The sequence below is a fragment of the Cryptomeria japonica genome, chromosome 4 (genome assembly GCF_030272615.1).
Source record: "Cryptomeria japonica chromosome 4, Sugi_1.0, whole genome shotgun sequence".
Classification (NCBI taxonomy): domain Eukaryota; kingdom Viridiplantae; phylum Streptophyta; class Pinopsida; order Cupressales; family Cupressaceae; genus Cryptomeria; species Cryptomeria japonica.
The window spans coordinates 652,515,213-652,541,440 of NC_081408.1; the positions used below are offsets into that span (position 1 = coordinate 652,515,213).

The window sequence follows — 26,228 nt, forward strand, 5'->3', positions numbered from 1 at the left end:
CGGCAAGCCAGCCCCTTCCGCTTATCCAACGGGAAAGCAAGGAACTTGGCGGTGAACCACCCAAGAGAACAATACTACAGACACAAATCACTCTACCGCAATATTTCAGCGGGAGGACTGAATTACAAATTACTCAACTCAATCGCTTATCCAACGAGAGGACTGAATTACAATTTATCAGATGTAGGCGACAAGCCAGCCTCTTCCACTTTTCAGCAGGATAAGAGATTACAATCCAGAATGGGTTAGTAGTACTACTACTTAACCTTACAATAAAAAGGGAAGTGAAAGTAGAATAATAATCCTGAACATAAGAGATAATGATCATGAAACTCTTTCAACATCAAAAACAGTAGGCTGGAAATGCATAACCAGCAACCCATAAACCCACTAAATTACTCATATCTCTCTCAAATCTCACTAAATTCACCCCAAATCACTCCCAAACCAACACTAGACCAGCAGAAACTAAGACAAACCAAAAAGAAGCTACCAAAACACCCCAAATTACTTTGCACGCATCCCAATGCACCCTCTAAAACCCACGCCTAGCTAGATATTTTCGATTTGCATTATTAAATTCAATACTCAGTGAAAAGTACCACAAACTTACAATATGAATTGCCAACAACAAGAAGGATTATTGAACCAGTACCCAAACGACCAGTCACTCAGGCAGAGAGATGTGATCAAAAACGTGCTTCAGCCGCAAGGAAACCAGCAACTCCAGAAATCACTCCAAACTCCAAAAACATTGAAATATGCAATGAAAGTATCATAGATTACAGCATGCAACTAGGTACTATATCTCAAGTACGAAACTGGAAAACACTAGAGAGCCACACTCTAAAGCTTCAAAGTTCAGACGCCAATCCGACAACATAACGATGAAAATTTTCAAGATAGCAAAAATGAGAGCCCAAGGCTCATATTTATAACTTCACGCCTCCCCAAATGCAAATGCAAATGGCGCCCAAACTCCATTCAAATTCACTTTCATTTCGCCTTATGTCTCCCACCAACATGGCGCCCACTTACCTTTCCTAGGCAAGTTCGAACTTTTCATTATGGTGGCATCTTTTTGCAATATTAAACATTAAACAAAAGATGTTTAATCCTCCTAAATTGCCACCAACGAATTCGCCCTTTGGCTTAGGAAATAACACATGAATATCAATTAATTATTTTTCCCTAAGTCATCCTCAACAATTAATCAGTAACTGCAAATATTTAAATATTAAACCTTTGACAAGGAAATAATATTTAATTAGATTACTTATGACTCCCATACTGATCATTAACAGAAACCAAGATGAAGCAGAGTAAAGAAGACCAAAGAACTGTTGCAGGACCAAAACCTTGTCCACTACCAAAAATAGAAATACTCCATACTGCCACTTACTAAAAATAGTAAGTCATGAATTACTGCTCCAAAAAGCATGATCTTCGCACCCAGTGATAGAGCATGGAAAGCTCAGTAGGACAGCATCATCCAACAGCCAACCCCTAACTTACTAAAAATAGTAAGTTCTCGCCTCACCAACGTTTGAAACCCTAATTCTTCATTCCACAGCCTACTGGTCTCAGGAATAGGCCAATGGACCACTGAAAGCACATCATCGAGAAGGGGACATTACAAGCACATTTTTTTTACCTGGCAACAGGGTGTCTTTCTTACGAATACCAATAGGTGAAGAAAACAATGGCCCATCTTCCTTCTTGTCCCTCTGCAACTCATCAACAATGAGGTCTTGAATATTTTCATCATGAACCAACCTCTGAATACATGTGTCAATGCCAAGTTGAACCTCCTCATCTATTTTGAAAATGCGGGAGTAAAAGAACTTGAGGTTCAAATAGCAAGCAGCAGCATGGATATGTTGGTGGAGTTGTCAATTCCACCTTCGATCAATTATGCGTCGTATGGGTTCAGATTTTGTCCTATTTGACCCATGCAAGTGTTGAATTGCCTCTTTGGCCTTATCCATGGCCTCATATAGATACCCTATGGGGTTTTTATCCCCATCCACCATCAGTAGAACCTTCATTAATGGTTCTAACAACTAGACATGACAAATTTAACAAAAATCAGCAATGTGTAATGTAATATTAGAAAATTAAAAAATAAAACATCAATTGAAATTTGAACTTTGAACACTTAAATTGATGATCTCCATGAGTTTGGCAAATTTATCATCAAAAACAGCCTTTGCGACCTTCTCTGCTTCAAGCTTCCTACAATAAGGGCTCTCCAACCATCATTCATTCACAAACATCCTCTTCACGTTGGGCAATGCATGTAATATGCTCTGTAAGTTGAGGAAATTAGTGGCAAAACGTGTGACTCCTGAATGCCCAAGATCCTTACCATCCGTGTGTTGTCTCATAAGATCCAAGACCCATGTGTGGTTGTAGATGTACTTTGTGATTTCCCTTCCATCTTCAACCACATTCTTCACCCAACTAAGTTTCCCCATGTCCTCGAGAAGTAAATCAAGGCAATGAGCAGCACAAGGGTTCCAAAATAATGTCGGATGCCTAGCCTATAGAAGTTTACCAACTACCACATATGTAGCTGCATTATCAATCACAACCTGAACAACATTTTGCACTCCTACTTCGGTCACCACCTCATCCAACATGTTGCACAAGGTTTCTGCATTCTTCACTTCATTTGATGCATCAATCGATTTTAAAAATACCACCTGTCCCCCTGAAGCAACTAGAAAGTTTGAGTGTCCTACTCCTACTATCCATCCACCCATCGAATAAAATGGTGCAGCCATTCCTTTCCCAATTCCTCCTTTGTTGTTCCATTGGCTGACGTGTGTTTTGGACCTCATCCTACAATAATGGCCCACTCAACTCATAATGACTTGGGGACTTGAACCCCTTACCTGAAATGGTCAATCCGCTGACCATTTGCTCCCAATATAGACTCTCAACAATACTAAACGGAATATTGTTGTAAAACCAAAATCTAGCCACTGTTGTTTTTGTTTGTTGATGCACTTCCTTATTCCATGAAGTACCTAACAATCTAGGTTATGCACCAGGAGTGTTACGAGGAATGAAAAAACTAGATGTATTAGTGCCCACCCCAATATTTTCTAGCCCTGCAGAACTGATATCCCTCATTGGGATTGCCATTACCTCTGTTGTCCTCTTTTTTTCTACCTTCTTTTGCTCAAATTTTGAAAGCCTTGCTTTTGCCTCCCTTTCAACCTCTTTAGGACATTTGTCACATACCGTAATATTCTGTTCACTGATCTTTGCAAAGTGAATTTTGAGTCAGTATATGCCACCAAACATAGTTTTCGTGCAATGGTTACAAATAACCTCTCTTGCCACTGCACCTAGTGTGCCATGTTTCCACATAGGATCCCTCTTTCTACCACCACCTCTACTTGTACCACCTCTAGTTGCAGAAGCCATTATCTTTTATAAAAATTTAAAAGACACCTAGCGAAAGAGATGAAACATGGATCAATGAATATAAATTGAAGATGAACACAAACTAAAATTGGACAATACATCAACTTAGCATGGTCACAACCAAAGTACTAAAGTTGGTTATTTTTAAACCACTATTGCAGTTTGCATATTGTGATTACGGTCTATTATTGCACAAAACTATTATTACACAATGCAATGTATCACTATATTGTTTAATAATAGTAATGAATTAATAATAATGTGAAATGTCTTTGTAGTAAATTAATAAGAGAAATTAATTTTTAGTTGTAAAATATTAAATAGTTTTAGAATTTAATGTGACAACTTACAGTGATTACTAATAATAGAAAATTAATTTTTAGTTGAAAATTATTAAATAATTTTATAACTTACTATTACAAGAGAATTAATTTTTAGTTGAAAATTGGTAAATATTTTTACAGTTTACTATTACAATCCCCTGTAACAGTAAACTGTAAAAAAATTTACCAATTTTCAACTAAAGATTTACAGCAAGTAAAATAAAACAAGCAAAAAAACCTTAAATTATCACCAAAAATTATTTAATAATAGCCGAAAAAACTTTGAAGTTTGAACAAAATAGCCGAAAAACTTTGAACAAATTTACAAAATAGGCGAAAAAACTTTCAACTTTGAACAAAATAGCGGAAAAAATACCTGCGGCTGCAACGTCCAAACTCAGAAAACTCCGAACGCAGAAGATGTATGCCCGTGCCGCGTCCAAAGTCTGCAAAAGCGTTGCATGTCAAAGAGAATTTCTATGCTATTTCGCATCACGTGACTTGCGTCAAACCCAAAAAACACGAAATGGTGAACTTTTTTTAATTTTTAACTTCACATAACTTTTTAGGGTTCCGGACGTTTTTTTATGCACGATTTTTTGACATTTTCCACAAGATTTAATCGCGATTTTTTCCCCCCACAATGCATGATTTTTTAGAAAAAATCGGCTCCGATTTATTTGGCGATCAAATCGGTTGGGCAAATGGATCACAATAAATCACATTTTGCCTAATATTTACATCTTTGATTGGGCTAACACCAAGGATGACTATGAGATCAAAACAAGATTGTTCTCCAGATTGACTCTTAGGTTGATAAGAATATGTGAAACCATCCAAGTGTCAGACCAGATAGAAGAAAATGTGAATACCATTCACCGAGATTATGAAAAGGAAAATGATAAGCCAATTCAAGCACCTGACTGGTTAGAACCAGAAATTGATGATTTGGATATCTTAAGCAGGCCAGTTATAAAATTCACAAGGCATTGGGTCGAACGTCACATCCCAGGAGAGGACGGAGCGTAGAAAGGAGAAAAGTGTCCCCGGGAATTCACAGGCAAGGAAAAGGGAAGAGGTTCAAAGGGAGGAACCGTACAAGAAGAGGCAAAGATTGGAAGAAGCTTAGTCACCCAACAACTCCTCAAGTGTGCATGAAGTTGATATGTTCACAAGAGAAACAGCAAGAAATCAGCCACAAGAAGAGGACTCGGATATTTCCTAGGCTCAAGATATTCTCAGTGTCAATGCCTTCTGAAGGCTCGTTCAGCAAAGGAATGAAGGACAAGAACTTCCTTCGAATACTGGACAACCAATTCAGGATTGTTTCATGGAAACAACAATGGGAGACTTAGGATCTTTTGAGGAAGTTACACAGGAACAAGAACAACTTGAGATACAGGATCAGTAGGCAACCGCTCCAAATAGGCTAAAAGAGAGAATGAGGCAAGAGCCAAAGGAAGAGATGGATCATGCACTTGAGATTGAAGAATTTCTGAATAGGATAAACAAGCCAACAAAGAAGAAGGTGGCGAAGAAAATTCTCTAAGGTTACAAGAGATGAATCAGGATCCAGGACTTTGCATGTGGTTGTGTCCAAGGTCGACAAGGATAGAAATGAGATTACTCCAGAGGAGTATGATTTTACAAAAATTGACCTATGGAGTGCTACTAAAGCACAAGTGATAGAAGAATTTGATGAATCTTCCTTAGCATTGAAGGAGTGGATGAAGAAAGTGGAAGAGAAAAAGAGGAAGTTGAAGAGTCAAAACAAAGCCTTATGTGAAAATGTATGATGCCTGATGCATCCATTCAGAGAGGAAGGTCAAACTTTTGTTCCTCGCTTCTCTTCCAAAGGAATCAATGGATGGAATTGAAGAAACAAGGAAAATGGCTCAATGTTCTAAGGAGTGGGTAGAAAACATCTTCACTGCAGCTTACAAATTCATTGAGGATTTGGCTCATTTCTACTAGAGGATCCTAGCTATCCTTGGCACATTAGAAAGCATGGACAATTCATGGGAGGATGCACATATTTATCAAGACTTGAGGAACAAATGGAGACTCCTAGGCAGGCATCCATAGATGTAGAAGTCATCAAAAAAATGAGGCATGTGATTTCCCTCGATAGTTCTATGTAGTAAGCACTGGAAAAGAATTCTTTGAAAGATCCAATATGGAGTCAGCACTATTGAGGACAGCAATTAAGAAGGTTCAGGAGGAAATGCTCAATGCTATCGAGGCATTGTTTGCAAAAAGACAAACTAACGAGGAGCCAACAGTAGACAACCTAAGGAAAGATTGCATGAATTCTTCTTCGTGGAATCCTTCTTGAAGGAACATTTGGAGAATGTTTCCTTGTTCTCAAGCATAATGCGCAAGACCCAAGAGACTGTGCCAAGATGGGAGAAGTTTTCCTCGAAGTGTGAAAAGGATACTACCATGTTGGAATACAATTTGGAAACCATGTCGAGTGTCTTCGTAGGAGAGCTTGAGATTGTCGTGAATAAATTCATTGCATTTGCCATCAGGGAAAGAGATAATGGTTGTCTTATTTTGGACGAAAATCTATTAAATGCATGGAGTAATGCGTCATTTATTGCATAGTGGGCGCTCTGATGGATTAGTGGGACATTTAATGCAAAGTGGACACCTTATTTAGGAGTTATGGGCTATTAAATGCAAATAGGCGTGATTCCTTATTTATGACCATGCCCACTACTTGGCGCCAATATGGTCATTCTTGGTCAAACCCTAATTAGTGTTTTGCATGAGCAAATCTTAGCCATTGATCTTATTGTAATCTAGGTTGTCCATTTTCATTTTAGGGCCTATAAAAGGGGTTCACCCCTTCATTTGTAAAGGAGGGAGAATTTGTAAGAAATTGTTGCTATAAGCTATCAAGATAATAAGAGTGATTCATTGATTTTGGTGATTACTTGAGTTATTTTGAAGTTGCATGGTTTCTCTTCCTCACTTAGATTAGATTTGTTTTCAAGCATTTAGATGAATGAGATAGATAGCATTGTTTCATGGTGAGATCATTCACTCATACCTTTTGCAAATAGATGATTTCTATTTGCAGTGCAAGGTTGGACTAAGCCATTTTAAATGTGTATGTTTTAACTGAACATTGTTCTTTAATGGTGTTCATATTACGCAAGTAATTGGTAAAAAATTGAATGTCTATTAACAATGTTCATATTACAAGAGGGCAAGTTTCTAAAAAGAAATTGCCAATAAGATCGAGCAAAATCTTATTAAGATATTTACACTAAGTTTACAATATTGAGCATTAATAATAAAATAATAAAGTATTATTCTAATACCCTCCCTTAATGCTCAATCTATCAACTACACCAATAGACCCCCTGAATTTTACAGACTTATCTGGACTGAGGGGTTTGGTGAAAATATTTGTTGATTGCTCTGAGGTAGGAACATACAGCAACTGAATGGATTCATCTTCAACCAACTGAAGAATGTAGTGACAATGAAGTTCTATATGTTTGGTTCTTTCATGGAAGACTGGATTCTTGGCAAGTTTGAAAACTCCTTGATTGTCCGAAAACAAGGGAGTCGGACCTGCTTGAGATATTTGCATATCTCTAGGCATCCGACGAAGACAAACTGCCTCACAAGCTGCCTTAACAGCTCCTCTATACTCTGCTTTTGTCGAAGAGAGAGCCACTGCCTACTGCTTCTTACTAGTCTAGGTGATTGCACCAGATCCCAAACTGAACACATATCCAGAGGTTGATTTCCTGTCATCAACTAAGTCTGCCCAATCTGAATCTCTGAACCCACTGAGTCTAGGATCATCACTCCTAGTGTAAAGAAGTCCATAATCCGAGGTGCCTTTTACATAGCGCAAGTTACGCTTCACTACTACCTAATGATCAGCCCTGGGGGCCGTCATGAACCGTGAGATGTAGCTCACTGCAAAACTGAGGTCAGGTCTAGTGGCAGTGAGATAGATGAGACTGCCCACTAGTAGCCTGAATTGTGTTTCATCTATAAGAGGAGAATTAGACTTGGCTGACAATTTTAGACCAGTCTCCATAAGTGTGGAAGCAGGTTTGCAATCCTGCATTCGAAACCTGTCAAGCAAGCTTCTGGCATACTTAGACTGAGAAAGGAAAATGCTGCTATCAGTTTGCCAAACCTCAACACCCAAACAATAATGAAGAAGTCTTAAATCTGTCATATCAAAAGTGTTGCACAAATCCTGTTTGATTTCTGAAATCAACTGTGCTGAATTCCCAGTAATGATCAAGTCATCCACATAGACAACAAGAAAGAGAATATCATTACCAGAGTGTTTGATATACAGATTATTGTCTGAAGGACTACGCTGAAAGCCATGAGCAACCAAGTACTGATCAATTTTTATGTACCATGCTCGAGGAGCCTGTTTAAGTCCATAGAGTGCTTTCCGGAGTCTACACACTTGCGGTTCTGAACCGGCAACCTTGAAACTAGGAGGCTGCGTCATGTAGACTTCTTCCTGCAATTCACCATTGAGGAAGGCACTCTTCACGTCCATCTGATGGACTTTCCAACCATACTGAGCTGCAATGGCGAGAAGAGGACGAATAGTACTCATCTTGGCAGTAGGAGCAAAAGTCTCCTCATAGTCAATGCCTTCTCGTTCTGTGAATCTTCGAGCAACTAATCTGGCCTTATATTTATCTAAGGTACCATCTGCATGATACTTGACCTTATGATACTTTGGAACTCAGCATCCATTGTCTGTTCCCACTCTGGAATCCCTTTGGCCTCTGCATATGTTTGAGGCTCATAGATACTGTGGATGTTAGCCATAAGAGCAAAAAATTAACTGTGTTTTGTTGTTTGCCCTTATTTTTGGAAGTTCTACCCTCAATGAGCTCATCAAGACGAAGAGCACCGATGGTCTTAGCCCACCATTTAGGCCGAAGAGTAGATGTGCCAACATCAGGAGCGGGAGGAATAATTGAAAGAGGAAGCGGATCAGGATCAGGAGGAAGATTAGCATCTTTCGAAGGAAACTCAGGTAGTGCATCATCAAAAACAGAATCTGCATCATCCCTCCCATTAGGTGAACCGAATGGAAGACAGATACCTAAGTCAGAAGCCTTCAAAGGCTGATCCTCAGAATGCTACTGAGACGAGGAAAGCTAAAATGGGCCTCGTTCTTCATCAAAGACAGCATCACGACTGAAGATAAGACGATCAGAGTCTACATCAATCAGTCAGTAAGCCTTATGGTTGTCACTGAAACCTGTAAACATGGGCTTCTGACTCTTGAAATCCAACTTAGTGCGCTTGGCATCAGGAATCCACACATAAGCTAAAGAGCCAAAAACTTTCAAATGGCTGATCCTAGGTTTGCGACTAGACCATGCTTCCTCAAGAGTCTTATTTTTAACAGCATGAGTGGGTGACTTATTAAGAAGATAGACTGCTGTGAACACTGCTTCTGCCCAATATTTCTTAGGAATGTTTCTATGTTCCATCATAGACCTAGCCATTTCTGTAATGGTGCGGTTACGACGTTCTACAACGTCGTTTTGCTGAGGGGTGTATGGTGTGGTTAACTGACGTTTTATGCCATGTGTATCACAGAAAGTAGAGAAAGCAGAAGAACAAAACTCCCCCCCATTATCAGACCTAAGAGTAATAATAGAAGAACTAGACTCTTTTTCTACTAAGGCCTTAAATTTCTGAAATACAGTAAACACATCTGATTTGTGCTTAAGGAAATACACCCAAATTTTACGACTGAAAGCATCAACTAAAAGCAAGAAATACCTGCACCCGGTAACAGAAGTAGTATTCATAGGACCACATACATCAGCGTGGACCAGCTGCAGTACCTTAGAGGCTCGCCATGAGTCACCAACCTTGAGCGGTGTCCGATGCTGCTTCCCAGCCTCGCAAGCTTCACAAACGCGATGATTTTGAGTCTGAATATCATGTAGACCATGTACTAAGTCTTCCCGAACAAGCTATGCAAGATAATGAATGTTCAGGTGACCATATCACTAATGCCAGAGACTGCTGATAGATGAAGATTTAGTTGCGAAGGCATGCTCAAGAGAATCGCTTGTATCCACAAGTCTATATAGACCATGACCCTCAATGCCAACAGCTACAGTACTGCTAGAAGCACGATCAACAATCGAGCACTTATGTGTACTGAAAACGACATCCAGCTGAGGATAATGCTGCATAATCTGACTGACAGAAAGGAGGATAAGTTCCATACCAGGAACATAGTACACATTGAGGAATATGAGATTCCTCCCTCCAGACTGTATCTGAACGTTGCCCTTGCCAACAACAATGTACTCTTCACCACCTCCAAAAATAACTGAATCGGTGTAGGGAGAGAACTCAACAAACCAGTCACGCCTGTGAGTGAAATGATGAGAAGCACCAGAACCAATGTACCAAGCAGAAGACTTCACATGATCTGCAGGTCTTTTAGCCATGAAGGCATAAAAGGCAGACTCTTTCTGCTCTGTGTGCTCAACAACATTGGCTTTAGGCTAAGACCCTCCCTGCTTCCACTGCTCGGAAGCCAATCTGGTACGGCAATCTTTGATCATATGACCAAATTTGTGACAGTAATTGCACTGCACCTTCTTTTTCTTGCAACCATCCTAAAATTGAGAAGAGCCCCTCTGATGAAAGGACTGGGATGACTGGGATTTGCCTTTATCCTTGTGAAAGGATTTTGCAGCAAAGGCATGTTCTGAGGAGGCTGAAGTAGCACCGCTACCAAACTGTTGTTTCCAACGATCCTGCTGCAGAAGTTTGGTGCATAACTCTGGAAATTTCAGATCAACATTAGTAGAAGTAATGTTGAGAGTCTCTATAAAGTTCTCATATGGTTCTGGTAGACTTTTCAAAGTGATGACTACCATATCCTCTTCCTCCATTTTCCGACCAATAGCTTCGAGCTGATCTCGAATGTCCTTAATCTTTGTAAGATGCTCCTGTAAGGACATGCGTTCATCTATCATAATGGAGAACAACTGATTCTTCAAAAAAAAGGCTCGACTCTTGTCGAATGTCTCATGCAACTCCTTCAGATGCTTCCAGATTTCTGCAACTGACTTGCCGGAAGGAATCTGAGGCAGTTGGTCATCTGTAATAGAGAGCTTGAGAAGCATGATAGCTTCCCTATTGCGGTCATCAAATTTGTCTTGATCGGCTCCAGTTGCAGAAGGACAAGATTCTTTTCCCAAGACAAGATCATCTAAGTGGCGATATTCGAAGATTGTCAGCATACGCTACTTCCAGGTGTTATGATTTTTGCCATTAAATCGCTGACTGCCTTCCAACATCAAGTTGGTCAATGACGCCATCTTGCACATTTCCCAATGCACAGAAAACAAAAAAACTGAAGAGGCGCTGGCACGGAATTCAAAAAAATTGAATCCCAATACAGAAACAGAGGTAGATGCAAGTATAGACTTCAAAAAAATGAAGTACGGATGGCACGGATTTCGAAAAAAATCTAACCAACCCAAAAAAATCCAAAAACAACCCAAAAAGAATCTGCTATCGGAATCTGGATCTGTTGGCTCGAAAATTGAGGCACCCAAAAAATTATGACGATGACCCAGTTGAGATCTCTGAAAACCCACCACGAATCTGTGCTCAGAAAAAATTTCGACTGAATCTGGAGGGTCAAAACCCTAGTCAAAGGTCAAAAAAAGCGGGTTTGACAGTTGACCAAGTTGCAGGTTGCAGAAAAAAATGGCAGGTCTGTACTGTGCCAAAAAATGCCAAAAACACTCGCCAGACAGACGCAAACAAGAAGAATCCCATTACACGGGATGAACACAGTCCTTAACAACCTCAAAAAATAGAAGATTTCAAAAAAAACGGACTTTTGAAAACAATAAAAAAATTCGGAAATCTGCAGCAAAACCAAGAGGCCCGAAAAAATCTCAAAAAAGAATTCACAAATTCTTTATTCAGGCTCTGATACCATATTACGCAAGTAATTGGTAAAAAATTGAATGTCTATTAACAATGAGCAAACGCTCAATAAATAGGATTACAAAGAATTACAGAAGGGCAAGTTTCTAAAAAGAAACTGCCAATAAGATCGAGCAAGATCTTATTAAGATATTTACACTAAGTTTACAATATTGAGCATTAATAATAAAATAATAAAGTATTATTTTAATAGTTCATTGGTAATGTGAAAATCTTTTGCACAAACTTTGAAGATTACATCTCCCTTTGCATAGTTCTTTGACGTTGGCGAAACAAAGCATGGTCGATTTCACCCGAGCCTTTGTTTGTACCCTATTTTGTTTGGGCCAAGTTAAATCCTGATATCTTAATATATTAACAAACTTTATCTATCAAAAAAAAAAATGCAAGCACATACTTGTAGGGTTTTCTTTCAATCAAAAACATTTTTCCTAACATTGATGTTAGTCTTTTGCCCTAGGGGAATCCAAAAAGAAATACATTTACTTTTATTCAAAATGAACATGAAACACCAAAAAAAATTGTAAAGATTGTAATTAGCAAAAAAATATTGTGCAAATTAGGCTAGTTTTTATTTATAGGGAATTTCCCCTTCTAATTCAAAGAGCAATTCTAACACACATCTCTTTTGTTTTGCATTGTAGTAAACAGTGCAAATTAGAACACTACTATAGTTTAGGCTCAAAACAATAAAAAAAATCCTGACTACATCTAAGGATGGTAGACACTACAGTAAATACAAAACATGGAGGGAAAAGTGTGAAGTATACAATTTTCAACTCTATAATATCTAGAAGTGAAAATGAAAATATCATCAAGATACACTAACACATGTATATGTGAATGGATTCAATACATCATTTTTTAACATCATATGTTTAGAAAGTAAATTATGAAAACAATAGGAAGAATCAACCATTCTTATAGATTTAGTTTTATATTAAAGGTTGTCCTTCATATATCTTCGCTCATAAAAATTTGATGGTATCTGTTGATGTGTTTTTTATGCACTTCATACACAAAATAAAATACCAAGGTATCTATCCTCTCTTGAACAAAATCTTCTCAAATGTTGAACTAAGTGATCACTTGAGGTGACTCCAAGGTTCCAAATGTCAAGTCTTAACGTGTGGATGAGCTCAATGGTTGATGTGATATTGTTGGAATCACAAGGGGGACTAACGTTGATACTTGAACTCTTGCTTGAATGCGGCTAGAACTTGAGATCTAATTGACTTGAAAAAAAAAGATAAAAAGGATGAGGGTGTAGAGAAATCTAATCTAATCTACTCCTAGGATCAATGATAGCACTAGATCATGTTAGGATGGACACATTCCTTAAACCAAGCTTTGATTCGCCATGTTGCCAACAACTACAGAAAACCGATGCAATCTTCCAAGGGAATTGAAAGGTTTTCATATCATGAACGTTCATACAAATACCCAATACACTGGTGCAACTTGAATGAACATATCCACGATTGAACTTAGCACGTTTTAATGTTCAAGCTAACTATGCACTAGAATTGAAAATCATCTGACCACAAAAAGTATGAACCAATGAATTATCAACATCCATACATTATTCCATCACAATCAATGAACTTCATCTAACATGAGGATAGAACAAGAAACCATTCAATATGTCGAAGAAACACTACTATCCACCATGAATTCAATGAAAAGGATGTTTATTTGCAGTTTGGCAACAATGTCTACCTTCTCCTATTCTACTTCTAACTGCTAACTACTTGCTATCTAACATCTATTTACTATTGATCAACTATTAACTACTAAACTTTACAAATCAGGAGAGCAAGCCTTATATAGTGCTCTTAATACAATTGAATGGCCAAGATCAAATACACATCAATGGCCAAGATTGAAAGATAGAAACCCTGATTAGGGTTTGTTACACCCATTACATACAATTTAATGCTTGACCAATGATTCAATTACATTTTTAGGACACATGTCCTTCCTTGAACGTTGACCAATCAGAGAAGAGGTTAGATAAGATAAACAATATTTGATTAAGTGACATATGTCACTTGCTCCACCTCTGAATGAGTTAGGTTTGTTGAACTTTGTGACACCACATGTGGTAGTTATCCTCCTCGTTTGATGAGTCAAGTGCATTGAATCCAGACACCCTGACTTGGAGTGATGTGATTGGGTTGATGATAACTAAGCGCCACCTCAGCTTGCTAATCTTGGAGATCATCACAAAGTGTTTGTGATAGGGTAATATCTCTTGATACTCAACATTTCCAAGTGCCTAAAGTGATGATTGTAAGAGATATTCCCAAATTGCATCATCATCTAGCTTTGATTAACTCTTCTAGAACTATCTTCTGCCTTGATCACATTTGCATTCTTTTTCTCTTTGTGTGGAAACTCCTTCCTTATGATTTCTAGAACTTGTTCTTGCATTGCTCTCTAGATTGAATCTCCTATCTTAGATTACCTCCTTATCCTGACAAGTATTCTTGGATTTCCAAAGGAAATTCAAGATAGTCATATGTTCCTTCCTTGATGTTGATCTCTACACTTGCCTTGTAGCGGCTTTCCTTTGATGCCTCCTCCCTATCATGATTCCTTCATACTATCAATACGATGCTGAAGTTGTAAAGTGAATATGCTGATCTCCTCCTTGTGTTTGATTCCTCGAGCCTTGAATATCTTGATCCCTCCAAGTTGTAATGTCTTCTCTCCATCATTCCACCTGATTTCTTCTTGCATCAAACCTTGATACTGCTTCCAGCTGGCTCGCTCCTTAGTTGCCTACAAAAACAAACAAGATAGCATCAAACATACATGATATAAAATATTATTATAAACAACTTTCACATATTTTCCAAGCTTTCTAATCGAATATGGCTTCCTAATGGGGTGAAATGATGTTCTGATTTCTGATCTTATGTCTAATTTTGATATCTGATTTCACTCATTCCAGGTCTGATTAAGGCTTTCAGTCTGACATTTAACCTTTTAGAGGTCTGAATGGAATTTCTACCAAATGGTAGACATACTTGTTGCACTTCACCAAGACTGTCGTGGATTTGGGCAAGTCAGGGAATGTGCTCAAAGACTATCGTGGATTTCATCAAGTGAGGGAATTTCTCCATGATGGTCGGACTTTTTGATGGGTCGAGGAACAATGTCAAGATGCTCGAGCTTTTGGAGGTGCAAAGGAACTACTTGAGGATGGTCATGAATTTGGGGGGTAAGTGGAAGTGAGTGACTTGGGTCGTGTATTTGAGGAGTAAGTGGAAGTGTGACTCGGATGGTCGGGCTTTTGGAGGTGAAGTGGAAGGATGACTAGGATGGCCGAGCTTTTGAGGGGTAAGTAGAAGTTGTAAAGGATGGTCAAGCTTTTGAGGGGGAAGTGGAAGTTGATGACTTCTCCAAATTGCTGATCTCATTAATCACCCTCATTCCTTCATCAACCTTAGCCATTCGTTTTATCAAGTATCATGATGTTCTTCACTTTCAAAGTGAACTGAGTTCATTGCCAAGTTAAGGGAAAATCAGTCATGGCCATGGATTTGGGCATGAAGTGGAAGTTGTCAAGCATAGCCGTGGATTTGGGCATGAAGTGGAAGTGGAAGAATGGAAGGTCAGGGATTTGAGGGTGAAGTGGAAGGGCAAGGATGGAAGGCCGAGGATTTGAGGTGGAAGTGGAAGTGAGTATGACTTAGGCTGTGGATTTCAAGGTGAAGTGGAAAAGTTTGTTACTTCCACCTTGAGTTGATCACTTCCTTGCCTAAGTTGACTTCACCAAGTGTTAGGTAACTTGTTCATGGGGTTGACTTGGTGTCCTCTTTTCTTTCAACATCACCTAGACCTTGAACGATCTTCATCAAGCACTTCATCTCATTTGTTTGATCATCACTCCTTGATCTTTCTTCGCTTCCATGCCCTATCCTAAGGATGTTTACTTGCTTGCTTGACTAGTCATCTCACTTGAGGCTCATACCTTGACTTGACCTAGAAGTTGCCTTGTGAAGCATCACCCAATGACTACCTTGATTCTCACCTATCACTTGAGCACATAGAGCTGCAAAGACTCCAAATTAGTCTAGAGGGGGGGACCTGACTGCTGCTAGACTACCTAACTTGATCACTTCCTGACAATCAAAGGCACTGCATCTCTCACAAGCAAGAGTTTAAAGACTAAGGAAACCACTACTAATCAAAGCAAACTAAGCAAAAGAACTAACCTATGAGCAAAAAAGTGGGGGTCCCCATTTGCAATGGGGCAATGTGTGAAAACATCACAACAGTATCTAAATTTAAGATCCAAATTGGCAAAATACTTAGTGTATTGAAGTTAGTCCAGTGTCATCAATCAACAAGAATGGATACATGTTTTTGATATGGATTTTGTTAAAGGCTCTATAACTTATGCACATTCTCCAAGAGACATTATTCTATACCATGAGAATGCATTATCCACATGAAAAAATACTTGGGTGTGTGACCCCTTCCTCCAATAACTCTTGAATGACTGAGGAGATTCCAACAACAAATGAATCTCATGCTCTAGTTTCCTTTTAGTGGAAAACCTTTGAAAGTTCAAAACATTTCTTGAAAACATTATAATGACTCGTCTAAATCTTTCAACTTGTTATTAGCACTATTAACCTCTAAAATATCTAGCCCATCCTCTTCTTATTCTTAAAATGAACTCAACAAAATTTTGTATTTGCATGAATAAATATCTCAGCTTGGTAGTGGGTAGATTATTTGCTTGAATGACTCTGTTTTTTGAAGAGGCTTTCTTGAATTTTTATTGTGAACTCTATGTTTGCTTACAATTAGGCAAGTCTTCTCCCTAGGCCCTCCACATCTTTTTTAGCCCTCTTGTTCACCACTCGACCCCACTTTTTTTAATAAATCTTTTATTTGTTAGGCTACAATTCCTTTTTTCTAGAATTGTCATAAAACCAACTCCCAACCGTGCAAGGCGTGGAGATCTCTTGTGCTTGTAATTCTGCTAACTTTGGGGGATGAGGTCAATTCAATGCAAAATTACACTTGATATACATGAATTATCACATGCACATATTGACCCCTAAGTTAGTAGATCCCTTATATGCTCCTTTTTGTCATGTGCTTTATTTCCCTTGATTTTGTCCTTGTCTGGGGGTATATCATAGTGGAAATGTGCTTGTCTTTTGGATGCATGTATGCTACCATAAAGAAATTGCTCCCAATAAGGTGTATGCAATCACTTTAACGTGGGGGCAATGGGCATACACTCTGCTCTTTGTTACGCTTTATGCACACACCATCGATCAATTTTTGTAGTCATTTTTTTAGGTTACTTAGCAAATTATGCCTTTTGCTTTGTATTCTTCTCTCTTAGCGGATATCCTTGGATACAATGCTTTCCTTGTTATCCTTGGGGTGACAATGCTTTCCTTGGTTATCCTTAGGGTGAATTGACTAGCATAACATAGCTTCCTAGAATATTTCAATCCTTCTTTGCACAATTTTCTCTACATGACTCATAGTAGGTTTTAACCTTACTAGGATAGCATGGTCATGCTCTCTCTCTCTCTCTCACTCTCTCTCTCTTAATGTGTTGCTCCTTTTATCTTGGTTTTGGATTAATAAGGTCCTAAGTCACTTGGGGGCTTGGTGATCCTTATCTCTTTGACCTTGATGAGAGTTTCTTATGTTTTGATCTCCTTTATCGTGAGTATGAATGCTGATTCATACTCCCACTAAAGCGGGGGCTAAATGCAATGTTGCAAAATTGCACTCTTACGCAAATTCATGCTTATCTAGGCCCTATTTTAGCGTTGCCCAATATGCTTGACCCAGCTCAATTCAGTATATGTTTGTGGCTTCCTTGCCCCATTTAGGACCCCTAGGGCGACCCCCTCTCCTTAGTTTGGCCTCAAATTGAAATCACACAACGGTCAGCTTGATTTAGCGGGAAATCTTCTCTCGTGTCAGCCTACTCCATGCTTTGCACCTCGAAATGCTTGGGAGAGGTATATAAGCAAGGTATCCTCCCTCATTTTGTAGGCTATCAACTACAAGGACAACAATATTATACCAAATTCTCAAGAGCAAGTGATCAATCATCAAGGCATTGAAAACTAGGAGTTTGTGACAAATCTATGCATTTGTGATGGCCTCCATGATCTTCTCTACATCAAGCATCTTCATGAGCATTTTGACACAAAGAAGGCCTATGAAGGTATAAACATTTCAATTTCAGTTCTAGCCTCTGCTATCTAACAACACGCTTTCAATTCCAATTCCAATTCAATTCAATTCAAATTCAAGGTTAATTCCTAAACTGAGGTTTGACTTAGGCAAATCCTAACTCCCCAACAATTTCCTCTCTTTTCTGTGTGCAAGAACAGGTGATGAAGCTACGAAAAAGGTGCAGAATCATCAAACAAAGATCTCCAGTCTACAATTCATCGAAGCCAAAACTGACGAGAGTGGGCCAAGCTAGGCGACTAAGTCCTGGGAGCGAGTCAAGCTAGTTGACTGAATCCTTGCACTTTTTCCTCAAATTTGGACTGTAGGTTAGTTACAATTTGTACTTTTGCATACTTTTTTGAAATTAGGTTTTGAGTGTGTTGTATTCCAATTTCCAGCACATGCAGAAAACTATCATTTTAGCTTTCTTGCTCCTAATTCATTCATTCTTCCTTACAATTACATTTCACATTTCAATTCAATAGTAAAGAACAACTACATCAACTTTGTACTTGAGCCATCTTGAGCCTAGTGTATCATTCTCCTTCCAAACGTAATCAAGATGGAAATAGGCCTAAGTTTCCTAGTTTGCATGCATTAAGCTAGTGAACCCTATTTCCCCACATTACAAATACATAGTAGTACATAGGAAAAGAACAATATTTCTACAAGTTTTAGGGAAGAGATTCAAGGACTACGAGGGATGATGAATAGACAGCTATTAAAATAAAATACAAAAATTCTTTGAAATTTTAAAATACTAAAAGAATGTGAAATTTTAAAAGCATTATTTAAATATTTCTACCAATTTTTTACATGTGCCCATATAAAGTATTCAACTCTAGCAAACCTCAATACAATTGAAAGTAGAAACCACAAAGGTGTCTAAGTGAATGTCAATCCAAAACAAATTTAACTATGTTGGTAAATATAATTCGCTTCATGTAATTTTTTATAGTCTCATATACACATTGAAGACATCATTTAATCAAAAATTATTTTTTAATGGTCGGATGTATTTCTAAATAAGGATTTCTTCTTATGGCCAACTTCACATTCTTTAGAAGTTTCACACTAGCATAACCTTCATATAGAACAAGGCTCTTAATTGGCATTGAATAAACTATTGACCACTATGTATGAGATGAGATCATGAGTTTGCTTTCCATTCACCAAGTTTACAATAATGGTATTCCTTGCTTCACACCAATGATGCCCTCTTGTCTAGATTCTTGCTTTTGTATAGCAAAATGAATGTCGAAGAGTTAATGTTATCATTTTATTTGGTACTGCATTTCCTATCTTCACAGTTCCTACATGAGTGAACAAAAAATATGTGACAAATTTCAACATGTGAGGCCTATTATTTTGGATCTTTGGCAATTCAATAAATAGGGATCCGTAACATACCTAGGACAGTCAATGCATGGTTAGATGTCACCTGAACCAACCTAAGGATGGCAAAGTGTCCTCAAATATTTCCTTATTGAGAACTCACCACAAGGGATGGAAGAGAGATATTTTGTCTTCATTGTCATCCTATAGGATATTTGAACCCATGTCATCATTGGGGTAACATTTCAACCTTACCACAATTAGGCATGTTGGACTCTATATTTTCCATTCTTTGTTACTAACTACAGAAAAAACTATTTGGTATGGTAAATGAACTTCATTAAACATGTTTGAAGAGCTATTTGATTGTATTTAACAACCATTTGATACATATTTGTTAGTTGTATGGTTCTTGGGCATGTAGACGTTATTAAATGTTTATATTTCATGTCTTATTTGAAATCTCTTGTCTTCCCTTGCATTTTTCTGCCATGTATAGCATTTTCCAAGTTATGAAAAAAACATCCTAAGCAAAACAAAAGAAAATACCATACAAAATTTAGCTACAATCTTAATCTTGTGATCCAATAAAAGAAAATCCATTTTTTTAAGTGTTCTACATGTATGGATGATACATACACAATCAAAAAAACAAAGATGATCTCTAACTAGAATGCAACTTTAAATGTCAAGATCAAACAAGGTTCATGTCAAATACTTGCCTCTCTGACAATGGTTTCATTCTCTTCCTAGCACCTTGGAATGATTGCAAAGGTTGCCTTGATGTTGTATCTGCAATAAACATTGTAATTCCAAATTTATTTCCTACTGAGTAATCACTCACAAATCAACACAAAAATATTTGCATGCATATAATACATTGGGATTACTAGAGTGAAACAAATCTTCAACTATTATTAAAACTTAGTAAATGTCAAAGTTTGAGGCATAGCATAACCTGATGTACCACTCATGATGGTACCAAAGCTTCGAAAAGGACCATTTTCTCCTCTAGATGGTGATGTATCATCCTGCAAGTCAAATGATGATAAAACTGAACAAACATTACATAATGTACAATTTTCAAAGAAAAATGTAGTGAGATTGGAAATAAATATTTTCAAGAATTGTCTTTATATCATTTGAAATTAGAAGTTTTCAAATGTGGTAGCAAATATGCATACTTCCTCTTGCTTGCAAGCTTTTCTTGCACGTATTCTAAATTGCTTCTGAGCATTTTTCAATTTCTCCAACGGTTGCGCATTCCTAGAAAAAGTAGCAATGTACATTACAAAATAAACCATGTTGAAATCCTCCTTGGAATTGCTAAATAGAATAACAAGACACAACATTGATAGTAATGGTATAAAATCTAGACAAGAATTCAAGTATGAACTTTTCCAAGTACCATTGATTTTCTTAATGCGAAAGACAACCAAAATACAATAATTTTTAATTCATATACTTGTAAAACCAAACCAACATCAATATAAAGAAAATATTACAAGTTTCAAATCATTTTACCTAGGACAAAACAAGAGGAAGTACTTTTTTTTAAGGAAAGAAACATGAAAACAACAAAAATGATTTATTAATAATACAGAAGTATGGTATCTCTAAGAAAAGCAAGAGATCCATGTATCTATATTCTTTCTAGCAAGTGACTTATCAAATAACAGACAATCAAAAGAATGACTAGAAAAAACTAAGGGATGATGCTCAAAATGTCTTTCTTGATGTTCAACAACACTAGGATTCAAACACAATTTGAACTCCCTCATACTACAATAAGAGAGATGAACCTAATCTCCCTAATCCACAATGAAATAAAATCCCCACAAGAGACTATCAACGATATGTACAAGGTCATTTATGAGCACCTTCTTGACCTATTAATAAGGAAAGGTAATTGCTTGATATGGATTAAATTGGGTCGAGAAGGATGAGAGATATTGTTCATTTACTTAACAAAGCCATATAGGAAAGTTGAGGTTTCCCCATGGCCATTAGGGAGAATGATTGATCAATTAATTTGGATTTGTGACTTTATCCTAATTGTCAATCATTTCACCAACTCATGACTAACAACTTAGAAGATTCAAGATTGTTAATGCACGTAAGTTCACTTAACATTGTTATGGATTGCCTCGTCAAAATATCTACACTCGAACAATTACAAAAAAAATCTTGACTTCAATAATGATAAATATATTGTACATAAATAGCCTAAGGCAACTATAAAACCAAATAGGTTTAGACTAAATGAAGAACATCGTAAAACCACAATCAAAGACATGTGTTCCTTAATGTTTGTAGTCACAAGGCCTCACTAATTTGGAACTCCAACCAACTTGGTCCTCTCTATCAACCCTGATATACTTAATACTGACCTCAATATTCTAGTACTCCATTAGATCCAACATGTTCCTCTCCATTAAATACAAATATACTTAGTAGAAATTATCTAAAGGCCCTTTCAATTGAAGAAATATATTATAAATTGATGTCCAAATTAATCTTTGGGGATGTCACAAGCCTCAAAACAGCACATAAGAACTTAAATAATCTTTGAGGGCATCAAGCAACATTAAATAGCCTTAAAATAGGATGAATACCATTAGTATTCTTAATTGCATTCAATGGCATGTTATCAAGGTTATTAAAAGACTCAACTAAACTTGCTAATCAAATCAAGCAACAATGAGCATGTGTGAGTGAGCTCAAATGAAGCCCCATTGTCAAGCAACATTGTTTATGAGCAACCTCAACTATGCCTCAACGTTCAATCTTTAGGAATGATAATAATCTTAATTGAACATCATTATTAATTATAAATGGACATAAAACCTCAGCTAAGGGCCCCTTCATCAAATATATGGGGGGTGCAAGTAACCTGATTTAAGCTTTGAGAATTATCATAGGGAACATGAATGGTTTCAAGATAATCATAATCCAAAATGTGGGGAGATGAACAAACCTCAACCTAGCTCTTAAACCTTGTGAAACAATATACAACATCATTTATGGGAAAAAACCTCATCTCTTAACAATGCTATTAATCATGGGCACTTTAGGCTTACAAGGCATTGACCAAACGATTAAGTTGTTGAAAGACACAAATAATGGTCATAGATTCAACTACTACATGAGTAAGGGTAGCTCATGTGGCTAGAGGCTATAGGGGCCAAGTGATTAGGACCTCACAAATGGGGTCCTCATTAGTGTTATTCCTCCATACAAAAAAAAAAATCACGGTCACTTTTGTATGGTAGCTATTACATTGGATCATTCAAATATCCATTTGCAATTATGACAATGATATCCTACTAACATGTTTGAACATACCATTAAATAACTTGAAGCTCTCTAAATCATATATGATTTGTTATGATTTATGTTCTTCATAATCCAATAAAAATCCAGCAATTTTATTATTTGAATTATATTAATTCCACATATAACACTACTAATGTTTTAACTCCACAAAAAGGTTGTGAAATGGGTGACCAAGATTTAAACAAATCAAGAAATCTCACACTTCCCAACTAAAGAAATAAAGATGAAATCTCAAGCCCTTTCCTAATCGATGCAAACAACACTTAAACCAGCAAGGACTAGACAAATGTTAGAAGAAAACATCATTTCCAAATATATCAATCAATAACAACTAATTGTTTGGTATTCTATTGCATCATCTTCAAACATTGACTTCATAAGAGTTTAAGCCATTTCTATCATTATCATGCAAATTGCTTTCCACTTATCAAATATGGCCAAAATGTTGCATCATCGAATATTGATGTTGGAATGTATTGTTAAACTCGTTAGTATGGGAGCCAAATTTGCAAGTCATATAATTAAAAATTTAAAAGTTAATATTGGGGTATCACTCTAGAATTACCTTGCAATGCCTAAAGAATATATTTCATCTGCTTTTTTCATCTTATTTTTCAGCTCCAAGCATGTTGCATATCTCATATAAAACAAGGAATGATCTTCTCCAATACCATTTACATCTAGAAAACTATAGACTACTTCAGGATCAGCACACTCATCGGCCTGCAAAAGTAGGATAAAGCTTAGTAATCTAATAAGAATACCATGTCTAAGTGAGCACTGTAATAAGAAAATGATAAGCCTGCTGTAGACAGAATGAACAAAAATGCAACTGCATTGAGATTAAGACCTTACTTATTTTGGAAAATCATAAATAAATTGTATTCATAACAACATATTCAGAATAATAGGACCACATCAACCTGATTAACAACTTACATACTCCAGCCAAGTCTTCACATAACGAAGGTCACCATGATAACGTTTTTCCTTCCAAAATGCACGCACGCATTGTTCATAGATTGAAAGCAGTCCTGACTGATCTCCACCAGATGGAAAAGACTCTCGAACCCATTTGATGCATCTGACATGTCGAAAAAAATATTAAATCAAGAAGTAATTCGTGCATATATAAATAGAAGTAAATTCATCATATAATAGCAGAGTTTAACTAATCTAGCTGGATATGAAAAGTAACTAAGTATAAGAGTCTCATACGAATCACTGGCAACCTTGTGCAATGCAGAAAACAACTCTAGCCTAAATTGTTGAGTAGACAAAGATGTTGATTTAAAAGACTAAAACATGCAAAAGTCACAGACAACAGATCTTAATAAGGTGTAAAAATGGACTTCAAACAATTTAATTTTCTACAACTAAATAAAACGGTCATGGCATCTCTCTTATAATCAAAATGCTCTAGATGTTGTAGGGACATTCCTTTCAAAAACAAGAGGACATTAGCTAAAATATTTGAGGATTTCCGGCCTCCTGCAAGGGTCCTGGAAGTTCCAAACCATAGGAAGCAGAACAGAGGTATTTAAGATTAGTAAGAGGCCCTTTTGAGCATTTTATTGCATTTCATAGTGTTGTTTATTTCGTTCTGCATTTAAATAAGAAAATATAATCCAAAGTATTTTGTTTATATTCTTCTTTGGGCAACTTTGCTTTTAGACCCACTTGGTCTACCCAACCAATGTACAAAACAAAAAATTGGCAAAGAAAATTAAGCGTTCTGCCCTACATCTTTAAATTGGAAAAGAAAACTAAGTGTTCTGCACTACAACTTTACAAAAAAGAGCGGTGGATCAAACAATCCTGATAGTAGTGCTTAGTTGTAAACAAATATTATCACCTCATAATTGCATCACAGCTCTGTTTCGCTCGACAGGTTCACACAGAAATTGAGCAGCTCATAACAAGGAGAACACATCACAGTGGTTGTTGGCTATTGAAAGAAGAGTACATAGGGTTTTAGAGTACTGAAAACAGGGTAATGTGACACTAATTCAACCCTGATTCATGGCAGAAGGATCTGCAATGTCAACTCAACACCACAATGAAGAAACCCCTAATATCAGTGCTGGACCACAAACAAAAATAAAAAATAAAACTTAAAAGTAAACAAGGGAGCAAGCTCCCAGAAAGATACAAACACAGAGCCTAAATATTGCATTTACGCAGAAACTCAAATTCATCTGTTGAAATTATGTCATTTTAATTTCAATTTCCTAAAAATATACATATTCTACTTTAAAAAATTTGGTTGGCAATCGCCTTCATATCAGTCTGGACTCAAATCCCCAGGAGTTATGATAAAGTGTTCAAGTTAAATAAAATTTGGTGTCCACGTAAGTAACCTGAGAGGCTGGGCACAAGTCCTAAGTGACTTTAGCTATAAACATAACCATTGATAGTGGCATCTATGGCAAAGGTTACCCCACGATATAAAAAGTAAAAGAAAGTATCATATTTTTCAAACTAATATCTAAGATTCAACAGATTTTTTCTACTGCATCCACACGGGTTCCACTTCGGCTGCCTAAAAAGTGAAGGCAAAAGATTGTGGCATCTAAGGCCAGGTGACTTTGAGAGAAGAGCTGATAACATCTCAACCAAAGGTTACCCCAAATGGAAATTTACCAATGTAGAAGACAAAGAAGAAAATGTCATAAACGTTGAAAGAAGAAAATGCAAAAATGCTTATGCTTACCCCATACTCCGGTTTAGTAGTATTCCTACCCTCACAGAAAATAAAATTCAAATGAAAATAATTTGATTTAGTTATTAACACGAATACGTACGCGATCCATGGCTCGAGAGGATCGTCGCCGGTGTATTCATCAATGGCCTCGATGAGCTCCCTGGAAAACAGAAACATAAACAATACCGACTTAAGTCTAACCCTAGCTGGGTTTAATTATTTTCAAGAGAAAAGAAAAAGAAAGATGTCAGATTCGAACCTGCGCTTATCGAGAAGAGAGTGCTTCAGTGAATTGTGTTGGTGTCCTTTGAGGGCCTCGTTAAGTAGTTTGACATTGCGGCCTCCCTTGAGAGGCTTCACATTCTCTTTGTATGTCTCCCATTCGTTGCCATCCTCCTGCTTCCGCGCTAAATGATCGCCATCTCTGTCAATCACTTCATACTCATCCATGTTTTGCGCTTACCTGATCTGCTTTTGATCCGTGTAATGTGCCAACTCTTTGAACCTGCCTTCTTTAGCGCCGCCGCTGCTACTCAATGTGCTCTGTGCATAGGAAGTCGGGTGGGAAAATTCTGAATTCAAATCTTCAAAATGACCGCATGATAAATAAATAATTTCTGCTTATTTCAAAAGAGGTGTAACTTCGGTCTATTAAATAATTGTAATCACTAACGGTCAAAACCATTTTCATTGTGGATATGTTTTGTGAGATGATAGCAGCTCACATCTTTAGTAGATGTGTGAGGTTGGGGTGTGATGGGGTTTCAAGATTATTTTAAGAGTAGGGATTTTACCAAGCAAAATAATGTTAATTGGAATTTATTTTTTTATATATAGACTAGGTATTGGAGTTGATACAATCAGCTCATCAAAAA

General features: G+C 37.2%; 1 protein-coding gene across 1 annotated transcript in view; it reads right to left on the minus strand.

The window, feature by feature from the left end:
- Positions 1–26,013, minus strand: part of LOC131047758 (mitotic spindle checkpoint protein BUBR1) — a 29,725-nt gene extending 3,712 nt beyond the window's left edge. The window contains exons 1-7 of the mRNA XM_057981548.2: positions 25,613–26,013; positions 25,454–25,513; positions 23,589–23,733; positions 23,215–23,372; positions 20,498–20,579; positions 20,272–20,344; positions 20,036–20,105 (exon numbers count right to left, since the gene is read on the minus strand). Coding sequence (XP_057837531.2) covers positions 20,036–20,105; positions 20,272–20,344; positions 20,498–20,579; positions 23,215–23,372; positions 23,589–23,733; positions 25,454–25,513; positions 25,613–25,803 — 779 coding nt within the window. The 5' untranslated portion in view covers positions 25,804–26,013. The remainder of the gene's footprint in view (positions 1–20,035; positions 20,106–20,271; positions 20,345–20,497; positions 20,580–23,214; positions 23,373–23,588; positions 23,734–25,453; positions 25,514–25,612) is intronic.
- Between the last annotated feature and the right edge of the window lie 215 nt (positions 26,014–26,228).